The sequence below is a fragment of the Schistocerca nitens genome, chromosome 4, assembly GCF_023898315.1.
Source record: "Schistocerca nitens isolate TAMUIC-IGC-003100 chromosome 4, iqSchNite1.1, whole genome shotgun sequence".
NCBI classification, from domain to species: Eukaryota; Metazoa; Arthropoda; class Insecta; order Orthoptera; family Acrididae; genus Schistocerca; species Schistocerca nitens.
In genome coordinates, this window is record NC_064617.1 from 443457046 (window position 1) to 443481314 (window position 24269).

The 24269-nt window shown below is 43.5% G+C and overlaps 1 protein-coding gene across 1 annotated transcript in view; it reads right to left on the bottom strand.

Annotated features, from left to right (window-relative positions):
* LOC126251808 (allatotropins-like) overlaps positions 1–24269 on the bottom strand; it is a 350132-nt gene that overhangs the window by 20881 nt on the left and 304982 nt on the right. Inside the window, exon 2 of the mRNA XM_049952452.1 lies at positions 928–1150. Within this exon, the coding sequence (XP_049808409.1) occupies positions 928–1148 (221 nt within the window). The 5' untranslated portion in view covers positions 1149–1150. The remainder of the gene's footprint in view (positions 1–927; positions 1151–24269) is intronic.

The window sequence follows — 24269 nt, forward strand, 5'->3', positions numbered from 1 at the left end:
GTGCAGATGGTTGTTGCCTTGAAAACGTCCCCATCTGTTGACTCAGGAATCGAGAAGTGGCTGCACATCCGTTACAGCCTTGCGGATAAGATACCTGTCATCTCGAGTGCTAGTGATATGAGGCGGTTGGGATCCAGTACGGCGTTCCGTAACGCGAGCAGCAATGTCGCGATACGATAAACCCCAATCGTGATAGGCTACAATCCGACCTTTATCAAAGGCGGAAACGTGATGGTACGCATTTCTCCTCCTTACACGAGGCATCACAACAACGCTTCACCAGGCAACGCCGGTCAACTGCTGTTTGTGTATGAGAAATCGGTTAGAATCTCTCCTCATGTCAGCACGTTGTAGGTGTCGCCACCGGCGCTAACCTTGTGTGAATGCTCTGGAAAGCTAATCATTTGCATGCCACAGCATCTTCCTCCTGTCGGTTGAATTTGGCGTCTTTAGCACGTCACCATCTTGGTGTTTAAGCAATTTTAATGGCCACTACTGTATCAGACGCTGAGGTTTTTACGTTTTGGTTCTCAACGGCGCTGATTTAAAAGCTGGGGATCACAATTCTGATCTCCATCGCAGAGACGTCAAGTGAAGGAGCCAAATATTAGTAAGCTGGGCTGTGACAGTCTTTCCATCGTGTGACACGTCCACAGTGGCGCCGTCTTACTGTCTGAAGCATAGTCGAGCCCGGGGGTGAGCTACAGGCCGCCACGATTTTGCTCCATTACAGAGGAAGGTTATAGACACTTTTTTGACAATTTCCAAACTTGTGCGTCGGAAAGGGAGACATTTACGAAGTTTAGAAATGTATGTGAAAAAGTACTGTGTATGTTAAATCCTCGTGCGATGTAAGAGATAGCTTTAAGGCCGCAATGAATAAATAAACAAACAGTAAAGGGAACCTTCGAGCTGAGGGAGGCGTACCTGTCCGGGAGGGTGGTGTCGCGGTCGGCCAGCGCGGCCTCCAGCTGGTTGCCGTCTCGCTTGCCGAAGCCCCGCGCGGTGGAGAGTGCCACGTTCTTGAAGCCCCGTATCGTGCGGGGGCGGGAGCCGCGGCCGTAGTGAGCCGCGGGGGCGGCGGCGGCGGCTGCGCAGAGGGCGGCGAGGGCGACCAGCAGGCACAGGGCGGCGGCGGCGCAGCGCATCTCTGCAACACCCAGACACACCCCTCACTCTCCAAATCACCCCGCACTGGCGTCGAACTGCAGCACAACAGAACTTCTGCATTACGACGGTGATGCTAAAACTGCAGAACGTTGGCAGCAGGATTCTGCCTCCACCCTGCTGCCCTGTCATGTTGTTGATGTGGTCTTCCATACATGGCTACACTCTGGGCACATACCTTCAAAAAATACTTCCTAACACTTAAATCTATATTCCATGTTAACAAATTCCTGTTCTTCAGAAACATTTTTCTTGCCATTACATATTACTGTACTTTTATATTATCTCTCCTTCGTCTTTCATCAGTTATTTTGCTGCCCTAACCTAATTCCCTCAGAATCATCTAATTTAATTGGACTACTTTCCACTATCCTTGTTTTGGTTTTGCTGATGTTCATCTTATAACCCCCTTTGAAGACGCTGTCCATTCGGTTCAAATGCTCTTTTAAGTCCCTTGCTGTCTCTGACAGAATTACTGCTACCATATCATCAACAGACCTGGAAGTTTTTATTTTTTCTCCCTGAACTTAATTCCTACTCCAGGTTGTTCTATGGTTTCCTTTACTCTACAGATAACACCGGTGGTAAGCTACAAGCCTGCCTCACTCCCTTCTCAAACTTTGGTTCCCATTTATGCTCCTCGACTCTAACTACCGACTGGTTTCTGTACAAGTGCTAAATTAGTTCTCTTAACCGTTTACGCCAGTACGCGCTATCAACGAGCAGGAACATTTTCAGTTTATTTGTACGGTTTTGAAATGTGTGACAAAATTAACACTAAGTCCTAGATTCGAAGTGTAATATGGTTTCTAAAAAGTAGTGAGTCCATTGTAGAAATACGATGATCAGCTTTTACTCGCTAAGACAAGAATGGCAAAGAGATTTTGAACTACAGTTTCACTGGCAACTAGACCTGCTTTCCTCATAAAATTTCAGAACGTCAACGAATAGAATGACTTCCATTTAAGAACCCCAACAGTAACGAAAAAATTCATATCTTAGCACCAAGAAGGCTATGGTCACAGTATATCGTGTGCGAAAGGGAATCCTGATCATCGACTTTAACCCTACAGGAGAGGGTGCATAGGTAGTGACCTACTGACGGCGTCGATTGTTGTCTAGTGGAAGTTTGCTTCTTCACAATAACCAACAATTGTTCTTACTTCGTTCTGTTCTACAAGTCTTGGCCTCAACTGATAACCAACATTTTCCCAGCTTGAAGGACTTTTTGGGCGGTTAACACTACCGACAACATCATGGAAGTGGATGTTAGTGATTTTTTCAACAGGTTGGCGGTCACTAAGTACGCAAAAGGCATAGGGAAGCTTGTGCAGTGCCACGAAAAATGTTTGAATGTCTCATCTCTGGTGACGATGTTATTTAGAAAATAGTCCCCTTCAGCTTCATATTGCTCCAGCAGGTTCCGACAAATTTCCATTCGGTGAATTTTTTATTCTCTAAACATCCGCGGGGCCCTTGCGCATATACTTTGCGATAACCAAGAAAATCCAACATTAAGGCATTACAGCCAACAATCAGCTTTGCACACAATTTTCTGGTCTTTATCCGTCGATCAGCACGGATGAGTTAATCAACATGCACTTCATTGCGAGGGAGGACAGCTATGCAGGATCGACCAGGTCGTGGCTTTTCACGCACACCCTTCTCATCACCTTCAAAATGGCGTGTCCATCGCCTCACATTGTTCACATGTGTTCTATCGTTTCCATACAACTTTAGCATAACATGCGTCGATTGATATCAATTGGCACAATTTCTTTAGCAGTGGGGAATTCAATCACACATCGCTGTTTTACACGCGCGTCGATATCAGACTCCATTTTGGAACATTGCTCTGCTGGCGCCAACTACCACAGAACGACAGAACCACCAGCAGATGAGAGGGGAAGGTTCAAGCACTAGCGCTACTTTAAGAACATCTGACATGGACATACAAAGTCACCACAAAAAAGTAGGATGCATTCCTTTCGGTAGAGTTGAAACTGTTCAGTACATGCTGGTCGTTAGTAACTTCAGATTACAAAATTCCAGGACTTGGAACTCGCCGGAGAGCGTCAATACGCCGCTTTCTGGATTCTCGAGCGGAACGAGCCGTGAACCGATTCCGCCTCGTGGATTTACGACTACAACCAGTGGGCCAGCCAGTTAGGATGTTGGTTTTTGGTGGTTACGCGGCTGTTACCCATTTTTTGGTTGGTTTGGGGAAGGAGACCAGACAGCGTGGTCATCGGTCTCATCGGATTAGGGAAGGATGGGGAAGGAAGTCGGCCGTGCCCTTTCAGAGGAACCATCCCGGCATTTACCTGGAGTGATTTAGGGAAATCACGGAAAACCTAAATCCGGATGGCCGGACGCGGGATTGAACCGTCGTCCTCCCGAATGCGAGTCCAGTGTCTAACCACTGCGCCACCTAGCTCGGTTTGGCTGTTACCCATGTCCCACCTGAGATAGACGCTACATATACACTTAGAAAACACGTTCTCACATTTTAACTCGACTTTACTCTAAACACAGGCAGATGGATTGCAGAAGGACATCCGACCACCAACTATCAGTAACATTTCCAGAATCCAAATAAGAAGGCCGACTCCGTAGACAAACAGAGAAACGTAGAGAAGAAGTAGGGAAGAAGATGAAGAAGAAACTTGTAGGAGTTCTGGGAAGTGTTGAGTGCACAATCTATTGCGTTGGTACCTATGTCCGGAATCGTAGCATTTGGAATAAGTGTCGACCTTATTAGTTACCATGAAAGCCAATTACGAGACGCAGCAACTGCCCCAGCAGTACGTCAGTAAGCATTTAAGAACCTAATGCTTATAGGTCGAAAACAATATGGATTCGGACTTGGGTCCCTGTCCAAGTTTTTTCTACCCATTCCCTTATACTAGTTCTTGAAGCTCGTAACAGCAATTAAAGAACATAATCCATAAAAATCTGCTGTTAGAAGGTGACAGAATGTTGTGTGGTTTTTCACGTTTTAAGTAACGTAAACGCTATTTATTTGTCAACAGAATGACACAGGAACTTCCTTTCTCTGAAAGAGAGCACACGTTAATGTGTAAACACTATCAAAAATGTAAAACATCCCTATTGTGAAGTAACTGTCTCAAAGAGCTTCTTCTAGTTGTGACTAGACCACTACGTAGGACACGATATTACACTATGGACTTCTATGTCACTCCAAAATGAATATTTCAAAGGGAATGACTACCAATAGTTCAATGTTCCCTTAGAAATAGGTCGTACAGCGGTGTATGTATGTAGATGCAGTTTTTGTTTGAACCAAATAAAATGCACCTCTTATCGCAGTTTATGGTCATACATAATTACCTAATGAAAGCATTTTTTGACTTAGTAACAAGCTTTGAGTACGTTAGCGCCTGTAAAATTTAACTAGAGAAGAATGTGGCTAACTGTTTCACCGTTACATAAACATCGTCCAGAGGGCAGTGTTGCCCTGACATCCAACTTCAAAACATCCTAGCCTATGTAAGTCTAAGATGGTTAGTATAGACTGATTCCAAAACTGCTTTGCAGACATGTCCGCAAACCACTTTTGAAGTGGTCTGTAACTTCGCATCATTACATCGCAAGAGAAATGCTGCACATCCTGTGTAGGTAGAGATTTTGATCCGTATAACAACGCTTTGTCAGACATTAACTGTTTTGTATGGTTTGATGAATTTCTGGAAACTCGCTAGTGTAATGAATTTCAATTGTCATAAAACTACGCACTCGAGGTCTGCACTTTGTAATTCCTTTTCCGTTGAAATATTTCGAAACATTTCGGTGTTGTCACTTTATCTTCAGGTGGCATGAGTCTGACAAGCAGTGAATCACTCAACTATCGTTGTTGCAACATATGCAACTCTTCAGGCTATCTCTCCTAAGAGTCGTAGGCCGAATTTTCTATGATGTTTCGGCAGATATTTGCAATTTCGTTTTTTCAGTGTCTAACTGGAATCATTCCAAGCAAATATTCCTTGTCACATCTTCGATGCGACATCCAGTGTCGATGTAAAGAGTTAGTTTGTTTCCCGTTGCAAATAAAATGTCTTTTTAACCAAATTTTGTGTGTCCATTCAATAGACCGATTCGCCGGCCTGAGTGGCCGTGCGGTTGTGGGCGCTACAGTCCGGAACAGAGCTACGGTCGCTGGTTCGAATCCTGCCTCGGGCATGGATGTGTGTGATGTCCTTAGGTTAGTTAGGTTTAATTAGTTCTAAGTTCTAGGCGACTGATGACCTCGGAAGTTAAGTCGCATAGTGCTCAGAGCCATTTGAACCAATAGACCGATTCCAGAATAGTCTAATGCGATGTTCGTTGTGTGGATATGTATTAAAACGAACAGTAAAGAACGAAGAATAACCAGTACTCCAACATGAACTGGACAGCACTGCTGCATGGCGGCAGCAGTCAACGTGAGTCTGGGCGGTGTTGTCGTTGCTGTAGTACGGGTTTTTCTTCGTGTTTAACGCTCTCGATCGACAAAACAAATATCGCGCTGGAATAGTACGGGACCGCTCAATCGAATGAGCACGTAAAATTGCGCTTTAAAGCTCATTTTATTTGTAACGGGAAACAAACCGAAGCTTCGCGTAAAAGACGTGATGAGCAGCATTTGTTTGGGCTGAGTCCAGCTATACGCTGCACGAGCTAAATTACAAATATATGCCGAAACACCGGAGAAAATGTGCTTGACGACCCAAAGGTGAGACACCCTGTATATGCTCTCGGACTTCAGGCAATAATCTGAATGACCTACTATGCTTTTCTTAGTTTGAGGAGAGAGAGAGAGAGGGGGGGGGCGGGGGATGAGGTTTTCGTTTACAGGACTATTCCCCATTGCTGTCCATATTCCCCATTTCTGTCCATCCATTTTCAGTGTCTAAATACTCACTTTCTCGTCTCTCCAGTCGAAGGGGCTCGAACAGAAAATTCTCAGTTTTTGCAGTATTGACTACCTGTAGGTCCTTCATAATAGTGCCGAGAAACCCGCCATTTCGTCAGACAGAACTGTGTTGCTATGCGCGGAGCGTTGAGTAATTATGGGAACCCTCAAGTCACCCCCTAGGTACATAAAGAGTTAGGTGACATTGCTCTCGGTATAAATGTAATACTAAAGTTTAGTTTAGGAGTTACCAATATGCCAATGATATATACAGTATTCCTGTATCCTTACATGTGAGATACTACTTGAGAGAAAATGAGGTATGACGTGCAACATACTTAACGAACCAGCAAATAGCGAATATACTGCAACGTCATAAGTTCCGAGATCCTAAACAGCTGTCGTCCGATATTTCGTGTTTCATTGTGCTACAAATGAATAAGAAACAAAAAGAAGTATTTGCTCAAAAACAACATTACACTTGCCACACAACGTATTCTCAAAATAGAATTTGTCAATCATTTACCTACGACATTTGGAGGTGATAGCTTTCGACATACCTATGAACGTCTATAGCAGTTTAATGCAAGAATCATCCCGGATTATAACTAGTTTTCTTATTTTATTATTATAGATATAGCAGCTTTATACGGGAAGGACTGCAGCACAAGAGACAGAAAACAATTTTTGGATACCCTATGGAGATATCAGCGTTTCCGGCGTAAAAACATAAACTCATCAAATTAAAACTTCCTTCAAAGATAGAAGACGGAAATCTACTTCTCTGCGTAATAGTTAGTACTCGAGAAAATTTTTTCACCTCTGATGACAGTGGTAGGCCGTGTCTTCTCCACGTTCAAACATTTTCCGTACATGAAGTTACATGTTCAGTCGCTCTCCGTACGACAGCAAAGCTCTTCAGACAAACAAATGACACGACAGCTTTTAACAAGCTACTTCTGCTCTCGTTGTGACTAGTTTCCTTATTATGTTTACCTGTATTACAGATCCGTGTGGTATGTGTATCTGTGCGGTGAACTAACACTCCACCAATACATAACCAGTTTTCGAGACCGAAGCCGCTACTTCTGAATCAAGCAGCTCCTCAGTTTGCGTCACAAGGGCTGAGTGCACCCCTCTTGCCAACAGCGCTCGGCAGACAGGATGGTTAACCATCCAAGTGGTAGCCCAGCCCGACAGCGCTTAACTTCGGTGATCTGACGGGAACTGGTGTCACCACTGCGGCAAGGCCGTTGGCTGACTATTCTCTCTGCCCCCCCTCCCCCATCCCCCCATTAATTCAGTATACTTCGTCCATTTTGTTATCCTATATTTCATACTTTCATTCATACAAAATATAATTAATTCTATCTTTCATTCAGAATTGTTTATCTGATCTCCAAGAGTACACTGTTTCCCTTCCCTTAAAAATTTAATCTCAACTGACTGTATCCACTTCCTGTCTGTTCTTGTTATTGTCCTGGTTTCACTTCCTTATGTGAGGATAGGAGATGCCAGAACAGGAACAAAGAAAGACAAAACAGATACATTCAGCTGAAATTAAATTGTTAAGGAAAGTGAAAGGATGTACTCTGAGATATCACTTCCTTATGCGAGCATAAGAGCTGCAATTATTTTGCAGAATTTTGTCTTCGTTTTTTTCCTGATTTTGTTGTCTAATGTTCTATGTACGATGCCACGTATCTTTTGAAACTTGAATAACTTATTGGATATGTCAGTGTCACGTCTGAATAGCTGAGAGTAAGACACCATTTCAACTGATTTCCATTTAGAGTTATTACAGAACGTAACAAGGATTTGCCTTTAAAAGCCATGACTTTGGTTTTATTTCCGGTTATTTTCAAGTTATTGAATTGACCTGTTAAGTCCAAGGGATGTAGTACAAATTATAAATCATTCTCAGTCTCTTTTGAATAATTTGACCTTCAGCGAAGAGCATAGTATTTAAATGTATATTTATGGGAATTAATTTTATTCCTGGGTTAACTTCCTGTTTCCATTGTGTAACAATGTTGGCAGAATTTTTCAACCATTTCATACTCCTCTGTTTATTCCCCCTGGTTATTTACCTACAAACATATTATCATTTGTATTAGATAATACGGATAACCTCGTCCATCCATTATGTTCCACAGTATATACCTTTTCAACCTATCGAAAACTTTTTCATAATCTACTAATGCTGTATGGTTCACGAGATTATGTTCTCGTCTTTTTTAAATTATCTACCGCTCTTCCACGCAACGACAACATTCACAATGCATGATGTACATTTCTGAAACAATTTTCTTTAGAAGTAAGAGGTCGTCACGTATTCTTCTCAGTCTTTTGTTAGTTCTTGGCACATATGATTTATAGCCAGTATTCGGCATATTTATTCCTCTGTGATTTTCACAAACATTTCGAGTTTTCTTTTTTTGTGATGTCACCTCTGCCACTCTCCAAAAGCCTTCAACTTTTAACATCAATTTAATACATGCAACAGCCTCAATCCTGATGTTAGTCCTCCACATTTGATAAGTTCTGTATTAATATTATCAAGTCCTGTTGCTTTTCTATTCTGCCTCAGCAACTTTAATGCTACTTTTATATTGTCCAATGTAACATGCTCTTCTTTTTTCTGGTCTATTTTCGTTGGATGAGTTATATCATTGCTTTTTAACGGTAAGGCTTGATATGTTTTATCCAAGTATGTCTGTTACGTGTAATCATGAGGAATCGTTTTCCTGTCTATTACTGCAGGAGTTTATAAGCCCTCTTTTGTCTTCCATCTAGATCATGTTCGATATCACTCCATCCGACGATTCTTGATACGCTTCTCTCACTATTTTCTTAGCACAGTCAAACTTTTTGGTACCACTCTATCGTTTCTTCTGTATTGTCCATATCTGTAACGTAAGCTTTTTGTTCCTCTTTAGTTGCATTTGTTACATCTTCATTCCCTAAATTTCTTTTTCGTCCCTATCGCATCCGTCGCGATCTGGATCACACGCGCTATTATAATTTCCTATTACGTACTTATATTATTTTCTGTAAATTTGTTTTGTATATAATGCTCTAGTCGCAGTCGGGACAGACTTCTTATACTGCCTTGTTGCAGCCGGCCGGGGTGGCCGAGCGGTTCTAAGCGCTACAGTCTGGAACCGCGCGACCGCTACGGCGGCAGGTTCGAATCCCGCCTCGGGCATGGATGTGTGTGAAGTCCTTAAGTTATTTAGGTTTAAGTAGTTCTAAGTTCTAGGGGACTGATGACCTCAGACGTTAAGTCCCATAGTGCTCAGAGCCATTTGAACCATTTTTTAAACCTTGTTGCAGGAGGTAGGCTTTGAAAACTTCGAGTTTTGTACTCGAAATAGCGTTTTTTCGTGCATATAGTAATCAGGATTCCCTTGGCAGTAGCCAGGAAATGATCTATGTCGCTATCTCTATGTAGTTTTACGTCTTATACTAGTCCTACGGGTTTTCTGTTCGCTGTGACATAGACAATAATCTGTCTACAGTTCATTGCTCTCCATTTGAATTTTGAATATCCTTCATTCTTAAGAAATTATTGGTAATTTTCATTTGATTATGTGTTAGAAAGTATTGTAATTCGTGTAAATTGTTACTTATTACTTGCTCTCCCATTGTTCCTATTGATCCAGGTACCGGCATCGATGCATGTGCATTAAGGTCTCCTCTTAGATACTCTTTCCTGTTTTGGTATAATTGCTTTTGAAGATATTCACAGGACACTTGAATGTCTTCTCTCCTTCCTCCCTTAGGGGTATAAACAGCTGTTATTGTGAGATAGCACCTCCCTATTTTTAGATTTACTGACACTATTCCTTCATTTACGAAGATAATGCTGTGAATCTCGTTTTCCCATTTCTTTCCGGTATTGCTACTTACACTTCGCTCTAATCATTTGGATCACTCCTCTATAAACCGTTACATGAACATCCAAATCCTTTTCCCTTTTAGTTTCGTTTCCGTTGATATTCGTTTCGCAAATTATTGTTGAATATTTTGACTTCTTCCGAGACAAGAAATCATTCTGCCTTTCAAAATTGCGTTCAGTTGTTCTGAAATGACGTTGTTTAAGGCGCTGAAAGCTGCTCTCGATGATTGCGACAATGATTTTCCTGTGTAGATTGACAAATTGCCTCTCACAGTTAGATAAAGAAACTGATACCGTGAGGGTCCACTTGTAAAGCTTTAGCCTCGACTTTAGAACACTTCAAGCTTATCTGCTTCTGTGACTTTTAAGACTTACACAATAGCGCTCCCAGTAGATAATAAGTTGCTAGAAACGACCCTGTGCACCTTGTATTTTAATGTACATCTTGATTCACCTGTGCGTTAGTTTTCCAATTAATACCATAATGCAGAATGATGTTGCGTCAAGGGGAACTGCATCATGAGACAATTAACGACCGTCTAATCATCGTCAGTGGAATAGCTGACCATGGCGCATGGCGCTGACACTGAGACGTGCAGATACTTCATGGACACGCCTATTTAAAGACATACACTCACGTTCAGAAAAAAACCAGAACACGTTGAACGACTAGAGACAGGACGTTCGTAGTCATAGGTCATATACATTAATATGTCCTGCAGAAATTATTTGCATCTCAGACATCTCGGTTCCACGTCTATCCTGTTGCCTAATAGGCACAGTGCCCGCCGTGGGGCATAACTTGTCCCTGCATGGTGCCTTAGACGAGTATAAGGGGCAATGGTGTCGTGTGGTATAGCCGCCCATGCTGCTTTCACCTTGTTCCAAAGTTCATCTGTGGTGGTTCGCATTTGGTCACAGCGCTACACCCGTTGTTTCACCATAACCCACAATTTTCGATTGGCGATAAGTCTGGTGATCTGGTGGGCAAGGGCGAAGGGCTGACATCCTATGATTCCAAGAAGGCACGTGTTCGTGCAGCGACACGAGATTGTGCATTGTCTTGCTGCTAAATGGCATCTGGAGTGTTGGTCATGAAGGGTGTAGATACGTGTCTCAAGATGTGATTCACCGAGGTCGCACTGGTCACAGTACCCTCGACACGCACCGACTGTGATATGTAGATGTACCCAATAGCACCCCACACATTAGAGCCGTGAGTTGGCGCTGTATGTTTAGTACGAAAGCAGTCACTGCAATGCCGCTCCTCCTGTCTGCAGTCAACCAAAATGCGGCCATCATTTTCAAACAAACGGAACCTGAATTCATCCGCAAAAAACCTCTCTGATGTCATTCCACCTCCTAGTGACGTCGTTCCACGCACCACTGCTGTCTAGCATATTTATACACATTCGTCATAGGCAGGAGGAGAACCTATGCCATAAGAAAAAGCGACGGACTGTCATCCCTGATAGTATGTGTTACGCTGTTCCACTGTTGTGCCACCGCCGCGGAGGACGCAGATCTGCTCATCAGTGCTATTCAGATGTGTCGATCTTGTCGGGAGCTGGTCTGAGTGGTGCCATCCGACCCATCGCGACGTGTTCGGCAGCCTTACGTGAACCATTTTGCACAAATCCGCTGCGGTGCCGGAACACTTCGTCCCACACGAGCACCAGTTTCCCAGATAGATGCATCACTTTCTCGCATGCCTACAATGCGCCCTCTTTCCAACTCACTGATTTGACGGTACGGTTCGCGCACACGTCTGCGAGGCATCCTGCATGTCTGCTCAAGTCACACTGATCCGTTACCTTCGGTTTACAGCAACAACGAGAGCCGCAGGCACGTTTTACCGGTAGGTGGTGTTGCGCCGCGATACCGATGTTGATCCTGAACCCGCGGGCCGACGTGGTTCTGCAGAAAATACAAATGTACATGTCCCGTCAACATGAACGTCTATCTCTATTCCTTCAAGGTGTTCGGTTTTTTTTCTGAACATGGGTGTATTACGTTAGCCCTAATAAAGAACATGACAGAGGATACTTCGTGCACCAAATTATTTCCCAATTTTCTTTTTCCATTCGCATACCGCTGATTTGTTCTTTCAGGGAATTAAGGCACTTCTACATTGCCCTAAAATATGTCTGTATGGGTCTATGTAGTCTCCATGGCCGTCGGAGAACCTGCTTAGTCCTCCAGAACAAAAGGCACATTACCATGTGGCACGTATAGCACATAACAGTGAAGTAGGTTGGTACTGTTCTTAGGAACCAAAAATCACTTCTGTGCGTTATTCCCATCTCATTAGACGACGGCGCTAAGGGACCCTTTTGCGTTGGTTCTCTGTGACTATGTTGGCGGTGAAACTGTCACAACCAGTTCTTGGCCTCCAAGTGTATAGTTTCTCATTCATCACTAGGTGTTGCAGTAACGTCTTTCTTTAAATTCCACGGTATGTTCTCATGGAATGAGAGCATGTGACACTGTTGATGACTAAGATCCCATCTGATTCCGAAGCAGAGCTCCGAGATATCCATGGTGCCAATCGAAAACAGTGTCACCCTTTCCCTTCCCTTCAACCATAGCAACACAAAGAAAACACCACACTCTGCAAATACTCAGCACAGTCAATTTACAATACACGAATAAGCACTTTACAGTTTATATTAGATCGGAGCAATGCTACCCTAAAACATCTCTGCATATTCCGGAGGGCATGAGGGACACCTCACTATTCGCCAACGCTCATTTGCTAAGTATAGAATTGAATTTATGTATTATTAGTTTTCATTATGATAATATGCCTTTGCTACGAACCAAACCCCTTCGTTTCCTGTTTGGTAACTGTGTTATAAGAAGGCAAAGATGACGGTAATATATGACTCCAACATCAGCGGTAAATGTCTGCAGCAGTCACATCGTTTAAATACATAGCGCAACAATACGGAGTGATACTGAGCAAAAAAACAAATATTATTTGGCAGCTTTGGCAATTGTACTACTTAATTTCCCTAAAAGTAGTTCGAACAATGCGCCGGCATAGCTCAGAGAAAATGATCTGCGAGAATAAGCTAAAATCAATTTATGCTATTTACGAAAAATTATATTCTTCTGAATATCAATTGCGCACTGGTATCGTCTCTTACCTGATTCCATTATTAAAGTTTTTAAATTAAGTGTCTTTCTTAATGTGACTAATAAATCATGAACGTATAAATCATGGTTACGCTTTGCAGCAACAGTTGACTGCATTTCAGCACAATGAAAGATTTCAGTTAAAAATAATTTGACTATGTGGCCTTACTAGAAATGCAAAATTCCTGTATTGGTTTCTTCCTTCATCGTGTTTTTCCCTGTCACTTTTACTTATTTCCTGTGTTAAAATCGTTTTTTTGCCCAGTGTTTCGGGGACCACTTTGAACTTCAGTTCTCTCTGTAACTATCTCCGTAAGGCAGATTAAATGGCGAAGGAATGAATGTGAACATCAGCGTCCATAGGAATATACGTATTAAAAGCACTGCTGCATTAAATCTATCTCCGAGTTTGACAGATTCACCTTATTTATGAAGCTGAGAAAAATAGATTAGTGTTTCCCTACAAGCTTCTACCTAGATGCGAAAATTAACTGTGTGCCTGTCTGGAGTGACAAGTGTTTAGTTACATTTTCCAAGTGCCTCCGTAGTTTTTCGTGCAGTAGATTTCCAGTTAAAGGTAACTTGTTTTGTTTATTTTTTCGTTTAGGAGCTTGCGGGTTTGACGATCTTAGTCAGAACTTTGTATAACAGATTGTAGAGCGATTTTTTGTGTTTCTCGTTTACATTCTGTGTGGATTCCAACTTAGATAATGACACAGTCATGTAATATTGTCTCTTTCTGACAGGTGTGTTTGATCTTTCTATTAGTCCTGACAGCTTTGTTTACCTTTCTTGCATTTTTAAGAGACCTTATGAAGGTTTTAACGACCCGTGGGGTAGCCGCGCGGTCTAAGGCGTCTTGTCACGATCCGGGCGGCTACCCCCGTCGGAGGTTCGAATCCTCCCTCGGGCATGGGTGTTTTTGTTGTCCTTAATGTAAGTTACTATAAGTTAGATTAAGTAGTGCATAAGCTTAGGGACCGATGACCCCAGCAGTTTGGTCCCTTAATACCTTACCACAAATTTCCAATAAAGGTTTTATACAGTATGAAATGGGCAAGGAGTGTGCTTGTTGTGTGCAGAAACGAGGAGAAATGGCCTCTGCCAGAAAACAGCTGGAGGCTCCAATGACCACCGTCTACTTCTGCTCGCAGTTGCAAGGACGTTGAGGCACCACTGGTGAAAGATACAGCATCTTCAGTACCACTGGAGTGCCTTGGAAACCCAGCTGTCACAACGTCTTCTGATAAGCAACATCTGACCAGTCCGTCTGCACTCGAACATAAATGGTGGGCAACGGCGAGTTCATGTGTCTTTGGGTAGAGGGTGTAAGTGGAAACGTGTCTGGATGCTGGCTCCTTACTCTTCAACAACAGGTGCGAGGTGCTACCCAGTGATGCTAGCACAGCTCGGTCAGCACGAGATACCTCTCCTGTTGGAGTCCGGTCAAGTGCAGATGGCGGTTGTGTTATCCATTTGCAGCTCCAACGTTAGGCGGGTAATGGAGCCCCTAAAGGAAATAGCACGCTGGTTGGGAAAGAATGGCAATGTGCACTCGGTATGTCTGCCGAGAGTTCCAGACAGGGATATGGAAGAGGCTCTATAAGCGGTTATCGAACTCACTGGGTGCAACATTCCGCAGATCATGGCATGCGGGCACCTTAGGTTCTCATCTATCATCCCAAGCAGAATGCAAACTCAGCTCACAATTTGTAGCATCGTACCCAGGGTACAGGGGGAGCCCTGTAAAGGTCAGTAGTATGCTACATGCAGCCGCGCGGGATTTTTGTTTGTCCTTAGGATAATTTAGGTTAAGTAGTGTGTAAGCTTAGGGACTGATGACGTTAGCAGTTAAGTCCAATAAGATTTCACACACATTTGAACATTTGAGCTACATGCAGGAAGCAAGTAACCCAGTACCCGTGGCGTGCACGCGGCGGTTTTTAGGTTAGAGATCCGCCTCTTGAGGTCACTGATCCTATCGAGATCGAAGATAGATACGCCACATTATTCCCACAGAGCGATTGTTTCCACATGTCAGAAATACAAAGAGCTAATGTGATATTAGTAAGGTGCATCCAAGGTAATGTCCTAGAATTAGCATCATTTATGAAAGGCAATAATGTTAGTATTAGGAACTGAAGGTTTATTGAAACTGGGATTGGAATTAACACTGCTTGAAAAAAAATTTGAAGAACACGGAATCGAAGGAGGATATGAAAAGAAATATCACGAATTGAGAGGGTCTCTATTGTTATATCGGTCATTACAAAACTGAATCAAATTTACAGAGAACTTAGAATTATGAGGTTGGCACCTCTGCCATGGATGCAAGCACTGATTCGGTTTCGTCGTAAAGCTATTGTATCCTCTCCTGGGGCAAGCTGAGCCAGAACTATTGTAGGTGGTCCTTGATATCCTGGATACTGACACTTGGACGGATTTAAGTTCCGAGCTGGATCCATACATGTTCTATCGGGGATTGATCTGAGAATATTGCTGGCCAAGGAAGTGTGTCAACAACAGGAAAGAAGTTCAGAGAGCCGGCCGGAGTGGCCGAGCGGTTCTCGGCGCTACAGTCTGGAACCGCACGACCGCTACGGTCGCAGGTTCGAATCCTGCCTCGGGCATGGATGTGTGTGATGTCCTTAGGTTAGTTAGGTTTAAGTAGTTCTAAGTTCTAGGGGACTGATGACCTCAGCAGTTAAGTCCCATAGTGCTCAGAGCCATTTGAACCATTTTTGAAGTTCAGAGAAAGAAGTGCCATGTGTGGACAATTATTGCTCTGCTGAAAAATGGCACCACGTAACTGTCGCAAGAGAAGTAGCACATAAGAATACAGTATGAACAAGATGTAACATCATGGTGCCAGAGTTTCCTCAGTCGTAGCTTGAAGTCATACTGTTGGCTCCCCACACCTTGATGCGTCTAATCAAAACCATCGAAGAATAGGAGATCTACCAAGGTTACCACCAGACTCGCCTCCAGTGTAGTACAGAACCGTTTCCATACGCTGAATACGATGTAAGAGCATTCATCAGGAGTCCATGCTTCCCGGTCACGGCCCCACTCCAAACGCAGCCTTTTGTGTTATGGCGCTAACGGCATTCCACGCATTGGATGGTTATTTCATAGCCCAGTTGCTGCTAGTCTCCGATCACTGGCGCAGAATGATACAGTATGTTTTAGGTATGTTCGCGTATGACAGGCACCAGATATCATGGTTTACGATGTGCTTGACGTACGATACGGCGATCATTCCTTGTGGTGGTCAGACGTGGACAATGAGTTTGTCTGCCCTCACGTGTCCATGCGTCCAACATTGGGACGCTATCACATCCTCATGCCCCACAAATTTGGAAGTTGCACAGCCTTACTAGCCTGTCAGAGGCAGACCCAAAATGAGGCCACTTACAAACTCTGTCAAGTGCTGATAACACTTTCTCACACGGCACGAAGCAACTCTGCGGCCTTCAGAGTGAGCACTCAATATCAAACACTATTCACGTCCCTTGTATGTCATACAAGGCTTGGTAAAAACACTAAATACGAACAATGAAAGCACTCTGGTGGCCATTCTACCTGTCACAGAAAATGGGATTTCTCCCACGTCTCACGAAATGAATACAACGAGAAAAACTGGGAAATATGAGCTAACACAGAGGCTCAACGATAATCATTCTTCGCACGCGCCATTCGCAAATGGAACGGGGAAGGGTGTATGAGATAGTGGTGCCAGAAGTACCCTCCAGCGCACACTCTAAGGTAACTTTCGGGGTATAGATGTAGATGCCGATGTACTATCCATACTATCCACCCTAAGGCGTAACAGTTATGCTGAGATAACTTGAACTGGCATAGTCTGAAGAAGGGTGACTTTGAATATACTCAACCGGTTGTCGGGAGGCCAGAGTACTGACATTCAAGGAAGGCTGCATGACAGTTGTAAATTATGTTAGCTCCATCGCACATTTAGTGTAAGGATGATGAGATTAGGATAAGCTAGCGGAGGCGTAAGGATGACTTTTTATTTACTGCTTGAATGCATGGAGTGTAATAGGGACGTTTATTATTTTTATAAACCGTATGACGTGCGCCGTTAAGCGCGTTTTGGGTTAGTACTCGTCGAGGAAGATCACTATGGCTGATAATCTGCAAGAGTTTCGTGAAAGTAAATTCATTACCATAACAGGTAATTCTCTGTACCGAGTAAAACTTGTAGTGCGTCACAGACGTGAATGTGAATACCGAAGTTACTAATATCACTCTGCTTCTTCCTTTGCATAAGCATATTTATGTGCAGGAAATGAATCATTTGTGGCTAGCACAGTCATGGGGTCCTAAAACTTTAGCATACAGAAACATAAAGAGACCTAACTAGCATCTAAACAATGTATTTTATACAGGAAGGTTAACTGCCTGTAACGATATCTTTCTTAACAGGTGGTACGTTTTCTGATACTTCGTTCTGTGTTTAAAAGGCCTCAAGAGGAGTGCATCTTTTGGTATACCTAGGAAACTTTTACGAGGTGACAGGGGAAGTGGAATGGGTAATGGAGGGTTTAATGGCCCGTAAATGAAGAGGTCGTTAGAGCATAAAGGTCAGATATAAATCGATGCACCTGCTAAACGTATGTAATTTTGTTCGCCTTTCGTGTTTCGAAATTGCTGCTGTTCCCCAGGTGTGTACTGAATTGGTGAATAACCACCCCAGCTGATGAAAGGTCAGTATTGTACTCATGAGTTTCGGATCTTATATTGCAGGCTTTTCCTGGTGGAATCTGAATATTGCGCTATGATGAGGTAATTTGTCTCTGTGATGAAACATCTGACCTTGCTTCACTACATGATAATTTTCAGGTACCTCTAGGAAACGGAAAGGCCCACTAATCAGTTGTTTACTGACGATGGTCCAACCGGCTCACTATACACATGTATTAGTTGAACAAAATGACAGTTTGGTTGTTTTTCAATTGTTATACCAAGAAGGACTGAAAAGTTTATATAATCATGAATCTTGATCGTTTAGTGCTCGGCTTCTGAATGCATTGACGTTTATAAAAGGAGCACCACAGCTGTATTTCAGGTATCCCACGTTTCTTGCGCCACAACCGATTTCATTCTGAAAGTACATCTTCAAGAGATCGAAAGACACGGAGATTGTTGGTGAGTTTTCGGCCACCTGAAGATGTTCATTTAGAACGAGACCGGTTGTGGTGTTGTTAACGAACCTGAAATACGGCTGTCATGGTTTTTGTTAACATTGATTAAAAACGGCTACAATATAAATGAAAAATGAAAACCTTTTAGCAGCGTGAGCGGTTATTCATAAATTCTAGCATGCACCACTGTTTTCTTTCACACTCTTGAACTTTAGAAGACGTTGGCTTAAGTCCAGGGTCAGCGCCAGTTGTGGTGGTACGTCTTTACTGCTCACATGTGGGCAACGCGTCAATTACATGTAAGCCGTGGGTAATACTGTACTTCCACGTAACCATTGAGAGCGCAGAACTGAGACAATTAAATTCTAGCACCGATATTGAAACCATTCATTTCTGCGCTGATGTCACAAGTACTTAAATGTTCTTTTTTTTTAATATAGCATAGTTTAAACTGCTGAGAGTGAAAAGAGCTGCAGCTACATTTACAACCTTGGCTGTCTTACGTATTAGGTTGGTGGATAAGTTCGGAGCGTTTTTGTTTTGCATGTTGGTATTCCGGTTCCTATGGGTTTATATATAGAATGTCATTTTTTATTTGTAGTTCACTGTTGCTATTTGAGTATATATATTGTCATTCTGTCATTTGGAGATAATGAGTGAATTCTGTGGACGCTAGAAAATAAGGTACAAAGTGGAGAAATCGGAACATTTCGGAAATATTCTTCCGTTTGAGTTAAATGGAGCTGAGAATGACAGGAACATTTGTGCCTTGTATGGGTATAATGCCATTGGACAGATCACGGCAAGAAAATGGTGTTCTCGTTTTGACGTTAGTGACTCTTCGCGTCCAGGAAGATCTTCAGAGTTTGATGAAGATCGTTTAAACGCGTTAATCCACATTGACTCCACGTCATTATACCCGAGAACTGGCAACTGTGATGAACTGTGATTATTCCGCCATCGTTAGACATACACATGCAATGTGGAAGGTTCAAAAATGTGGTGTATGGGAACCGCATGCTCTAAACAAAAATCACAGAAACCAGCGGGTGGCCATATGTGGATCTCTTCTTACTAGTCATCAATTGGCTCGTGGACAGCACCGACCATTCCTCTCCTGTATCGTTATTAGTGACGAGAAATGGTGTCTCTATGCTAACATACGTAAAAAAAGGTAATAATGAGGAGAAAGAAAGCCGCAACTCCCCGTACAAAAACCTGTGCGCATGTTGTTGTTGTTGTTGTCTTCAGTCCTGAGACTGGATTGATGCAGCTCTCCATGCTACTCTATCCTGTGCAAGCTTCTTCTTCTCCCAGTACTTACTGCAACCTACATCCTTCTGAATCTGCTTGGTGTATTCATCTCTTGGTCTCCCTCTATGATTTTTACCCTCCACGCTGCCCTCCAATACTAAATTGGTGATCCCTTGATGCCTCACAACATGTCCTACCAACCGATCCCTTCTTCTAGCAAAGTTGTGCCACAAACTTCTCTTCTCCCCAATCCTATTCAATACCTCCTCATTAGTTATATGATCTACCCACCTAATCTTCAGCATTCTTCTGTAGCACCACATTTCGAAAGCTTCTATTCTCTTCTTGTCCAAACTAGTTATCTTCCATGTTTCACTTCCATACATGGCTACGCTCCATACAAATATTTTCAGAAATGACTTTCTGACACTTAAATCTATACTCGATGTTAACAAATTTCTCTTCTTCAGAAACGCTTTCCTTGCCATTGCCAGTCTACATTTTATATCCTCTCTACTTTGACCATCATCAGTTATTTTCCTCCCCAAATAGCAAAACTCATTTACTACTTTAAGCGTCTCACTTCCTAATCTATTCCCTCAGCATCACCCAACTTAATTCGACTACATTCCATTATCCTCGTTTTGCTTTTGTTGATGTTCATCTTATATCCTCCGTTCAAGAAACTGTCCATTCCGTTCAACTGCTCTTCCAAGTCCTTTGCTGGTGGAACAGCGCCGGTGTGGAGAACTACGAAGTGAATCCCTGAGATATAGCCATAACTGCTGACATTTATTGTCAATTACTGAGACCTGTTGCAGATGCAGCTTAGTAACAGCGACCAGAAAGACTGCGTGAAGTGATGCTCCCGGATAATGCTAGACTGACAAAAAACTGGATTTGGCTTGGGGGTAATTCTGTACCCACCTTATTCACCTGATCTTGCGCCCTCAGATTTTCATCTTTCTCGTTCTCTATCGAGCAAGCTTCTTGGAACTTTCTTCCAGAATGAAAATGCGCACCGTACATGGCTCGACGTGTTCTTCACCGTAAAACCACGTGATTTCTACAGGCGCGGAATCGAAAAGTTACCCCAGCGCTGGCAGACTGTTGTAAGTAGTGAAGAAGAATATATTATTGCTGAGGGAGTTCTCTGTTATTTATACCTCCTTCGTTTATTAATGTTATGGAAAAACTCTACGAAGTTAGGTACCAACCCAGTGTATTATTTATTATTCCCCAGTGTGCTACGATTTACGAGGTTGCGGTTAGGTTGCATGTTGACAGTTTGGTTGTTTGCTAGCGAAGCCAACAAATATGAAAGGTTAAAGAACCAGACTGTGGTGACACATTGCTCCGTAACTTAGGTTTAGTTGCAATGTGACAGTCTGATCGTGAGTTGGAGGAGCCTGCGGTGGAAGTCTGATCTATAGATTAGCATGAGGCGTAGGTTGGATTATAATCAGATTCACTCGCAAAAATTAAATTAATCTACATCTTGCTTGTCCAAATATTTGCGTTTCTCTTCCGAATGTGTTAAGATTTAGCGTGCTGTGATATAGTGACGTGAGAATGTGACAATGTTCCTTAGTCTCCTGTTTCGCTCAAGGAGAGCGCTGACAATATTGCTACACGGTGCACGTAAGCATTCCACCAGCTCTGATGTAGACTTTTGCCGGAAACGTTCGTGCTGGCAACAGGAACGACTATAAAGCAAAGCTCTACGACAGGGAGAGCTGCGCTATCTGGGACGAACTCCCCGCTGTGTGTATCTGCTCTGAATGGTGTCGAACCGTTATGCATGCACCTGTTGTCTGGCTGTCGCGCTGATTCGACCGGCTTGCGCCGCTCTGCGCGGCGCGGTCGCGTGCTGACAGCTGCGTGCTAATGTAATAACGGGGGACTCGCCGTCAAGCGCGTCACACACCGCGGACCTGTTGTTTGTGGTGCAAACATGCGCTCACTTCAACCAGGCGCAGTGTACTGCACGAGCCCACGGTCATCGTAGCACGCTGGCTCTGGCCTCTGTGTGTGTGTGTGTGTGTGTGTGTGTGTGCACCTTTCGTTCTGCCTCAGAACCTAGCAAAGAGAGGCCGGGAGCTGTGGCCCTTCGACATACAAGTCTAGGACCACTGCTGTAAAAGAGGTTACGTCACTATGTTTCAGTTTCAAGGAAGTCCTTGCTAACTTGGGCAGTGGCAGAATCCTGTGTTTGGAGCGAAGACATCGTCCTTGTGCATCTGTTCGAGTAGCACAATTTGCAACACTTTTTACGCCTTAGCAAGCGAATGACACATATAACACATACAGGGTGTTACAAAAAGGTACGGCCAAACTTTCAGGAAACATTCCTCACACACAAAGTAAGAAATTATGTTATGTGGACATGTGACCGGAAACGCTTACTTTCGATCTTAGAGCTCATTTTATTACTTCTCTTCAAAACACATTAATCATGGAATGGAAACACACAGCAACAGAACGTATCAGCGTGACTTCAAACACTTTGTTACAGCAAATGTTCAAAATGTCCTCCGTTAGCGAGGATACATGCATCCACCCTCCGTCGCATGGAATCCCTGATGCGCTCATGCAGCCCTGGAGAATGGCGTATTGTATCACAGCCGTCCACAATACGAGCACGAAGAGTCTCTACATTTGGTACCGGGGCTGCGTAGACAAGAGCTTTCAAATGCCCCCATAAATGAAAGTCAAGAGGGTTGAGGTCAGGAGAGCGTGGAGGCCATGGAATTGGTCCGCCTCTACCAATCCATCGGTCACCGAACCTGTTGTTGAGAAGCGTACGAACACTTCGACTGAAATGTGCAGGAGCTCCATCGTGCATGAACCACATGTGTCGTACTTGTAAAGGCACATGTCCTAGCAGCACAGGTAGAGTATCCCGTATGAAATCATGATAACGTGCTCCATTGAGCGTAGGTGCAAGAACATGGGGCCCAATCAAGACATCACCAACAATGCCTGCCCAAACGTTAACAGAAAATTTGTGTTGATGACGTGATTGCACAATTGCGTGCGGATTCTCGTCAGCCCACACATGTTGATTGTGAAAATTTTCAATTTGATCACGTTGGAATGAAGCCTCATCCGTAAAGAGAACATTTGCACTGAAATGAGGATTGACACATTGTTGGATGAACCATTCACAGAAGTGTACCCGTGGAGGCCAATCAGCTGCTGATAGTGCCTGCACACGCTGTAGATGGTACGGAAACAACTGGTGCTCGCGTAGCACTCTCCATACAGTGACGTTGTCAACGTTACCTTGTACAGCAGCAACTTCTCTGACGCTGACATTACGGTTGTCGTCAACTGCACGAAGAATTGCCTCGTCCATTGCAGGTGTCTTCGTCGTTCTTGGTCTTCCCCAGTCGCTAGTCATAGGCTGGAATGTTCCGTGCTCCCTAAGCCGCCGATCAGTTGCTTCGAACGTCTTCCTGTCGGGACACCTTCGTTCTGGAAATCTGTCTCGATACAAACGTACCGCGCCACGGCTATTTCCCCGTGCTAATCCATACATCAAATGGGCGTCTGCCAACTCCGCATTTGTAAACATTGCAGTGACTGAAAAACCACGTTCGTGATGAACACTAACCTGTTGATGCTAAGTACTGATGTGCTTGATGCTAGTACTGTAGAGCAATGAGTCGCATGTCAACACAAGCACCGAAGTCAACATTACCTTCCTTCAATTGGGCCAACTGGCGGTGAATTGAGGCAGTACAGTACTTACTGACGAAACTAAAATGAGCTCTAACATGGAAATTAAGCGTTTCCGGACACAAGTCCACATAACATCTTTTCTTTATTTGTGTGTCAGTAATGTTTCCTGAAAGCTTTGCCGTACCGTTTTGTAACACCATGTATAACGGGGTTTGTATCCTGTTAAAATAAATCAAACAAATGTTATAGCACTGCTGCTGTCGTTGTGGTCTTCAGCCCGAAGACTGGTTTGGTGCTTCTCTTCACTTAATCTATCCTGTACCGGACACTTCCTCGCCGCATAACTACCGCAACCTGCTAGCTGTATCCAAGCCTTTCTACTTGTACAGTTTTTACCTTGCACACTTTATTCCATTACCATGTGGACAATCGCTTAATGCCTCAGGAAGTGTCCATTCTTTTAGTCAAATTATGCCATAAATTTCTTTTTTCGTCTCCAGTTCGATAGGTGCCTCCTCATTTGTTAGTCTCCTCTACAATTTTTTACCTCCCACTCTTTACTCCATAACAATAGGGACAATCCCTTAATGCTTCAGGAAGTGTCCTATCAACTGATCAGTTCATTTAGTCAAGATGTGTCAAAAAATGTTCAAATGTGTGTGAAATCCTATGTAACTTAACGGCTAAGGTCATCAGTCCCTGAGCTTACACATGACTTAACCTAAATTATCCTAAGGACACACACACACACACCCATGCCCGAGGGAGGACCCGAACCTCCGCCAGGACCAGCCGCACAGACCATGACTGCAACAAGCTGTGTCATAAATTTCCTTTTTCTTCAGTTCGATTCTATACCTCGTCATTTGTTACTATACCTATCTATCTAATTCTCAGCGTTTTGCCACAGCACCAAATCTCAAACTCTTCTATCGTCCGCCTTGGTAACTGCGCGGTCAGCGCGGCGGACAGCTAAACGAAGCCCCCCCCCCCCCCCCCCCCCCCACGACTTCAATTCCCGGCCGGATCGGAGCTTGTCTCCACTAGCGGA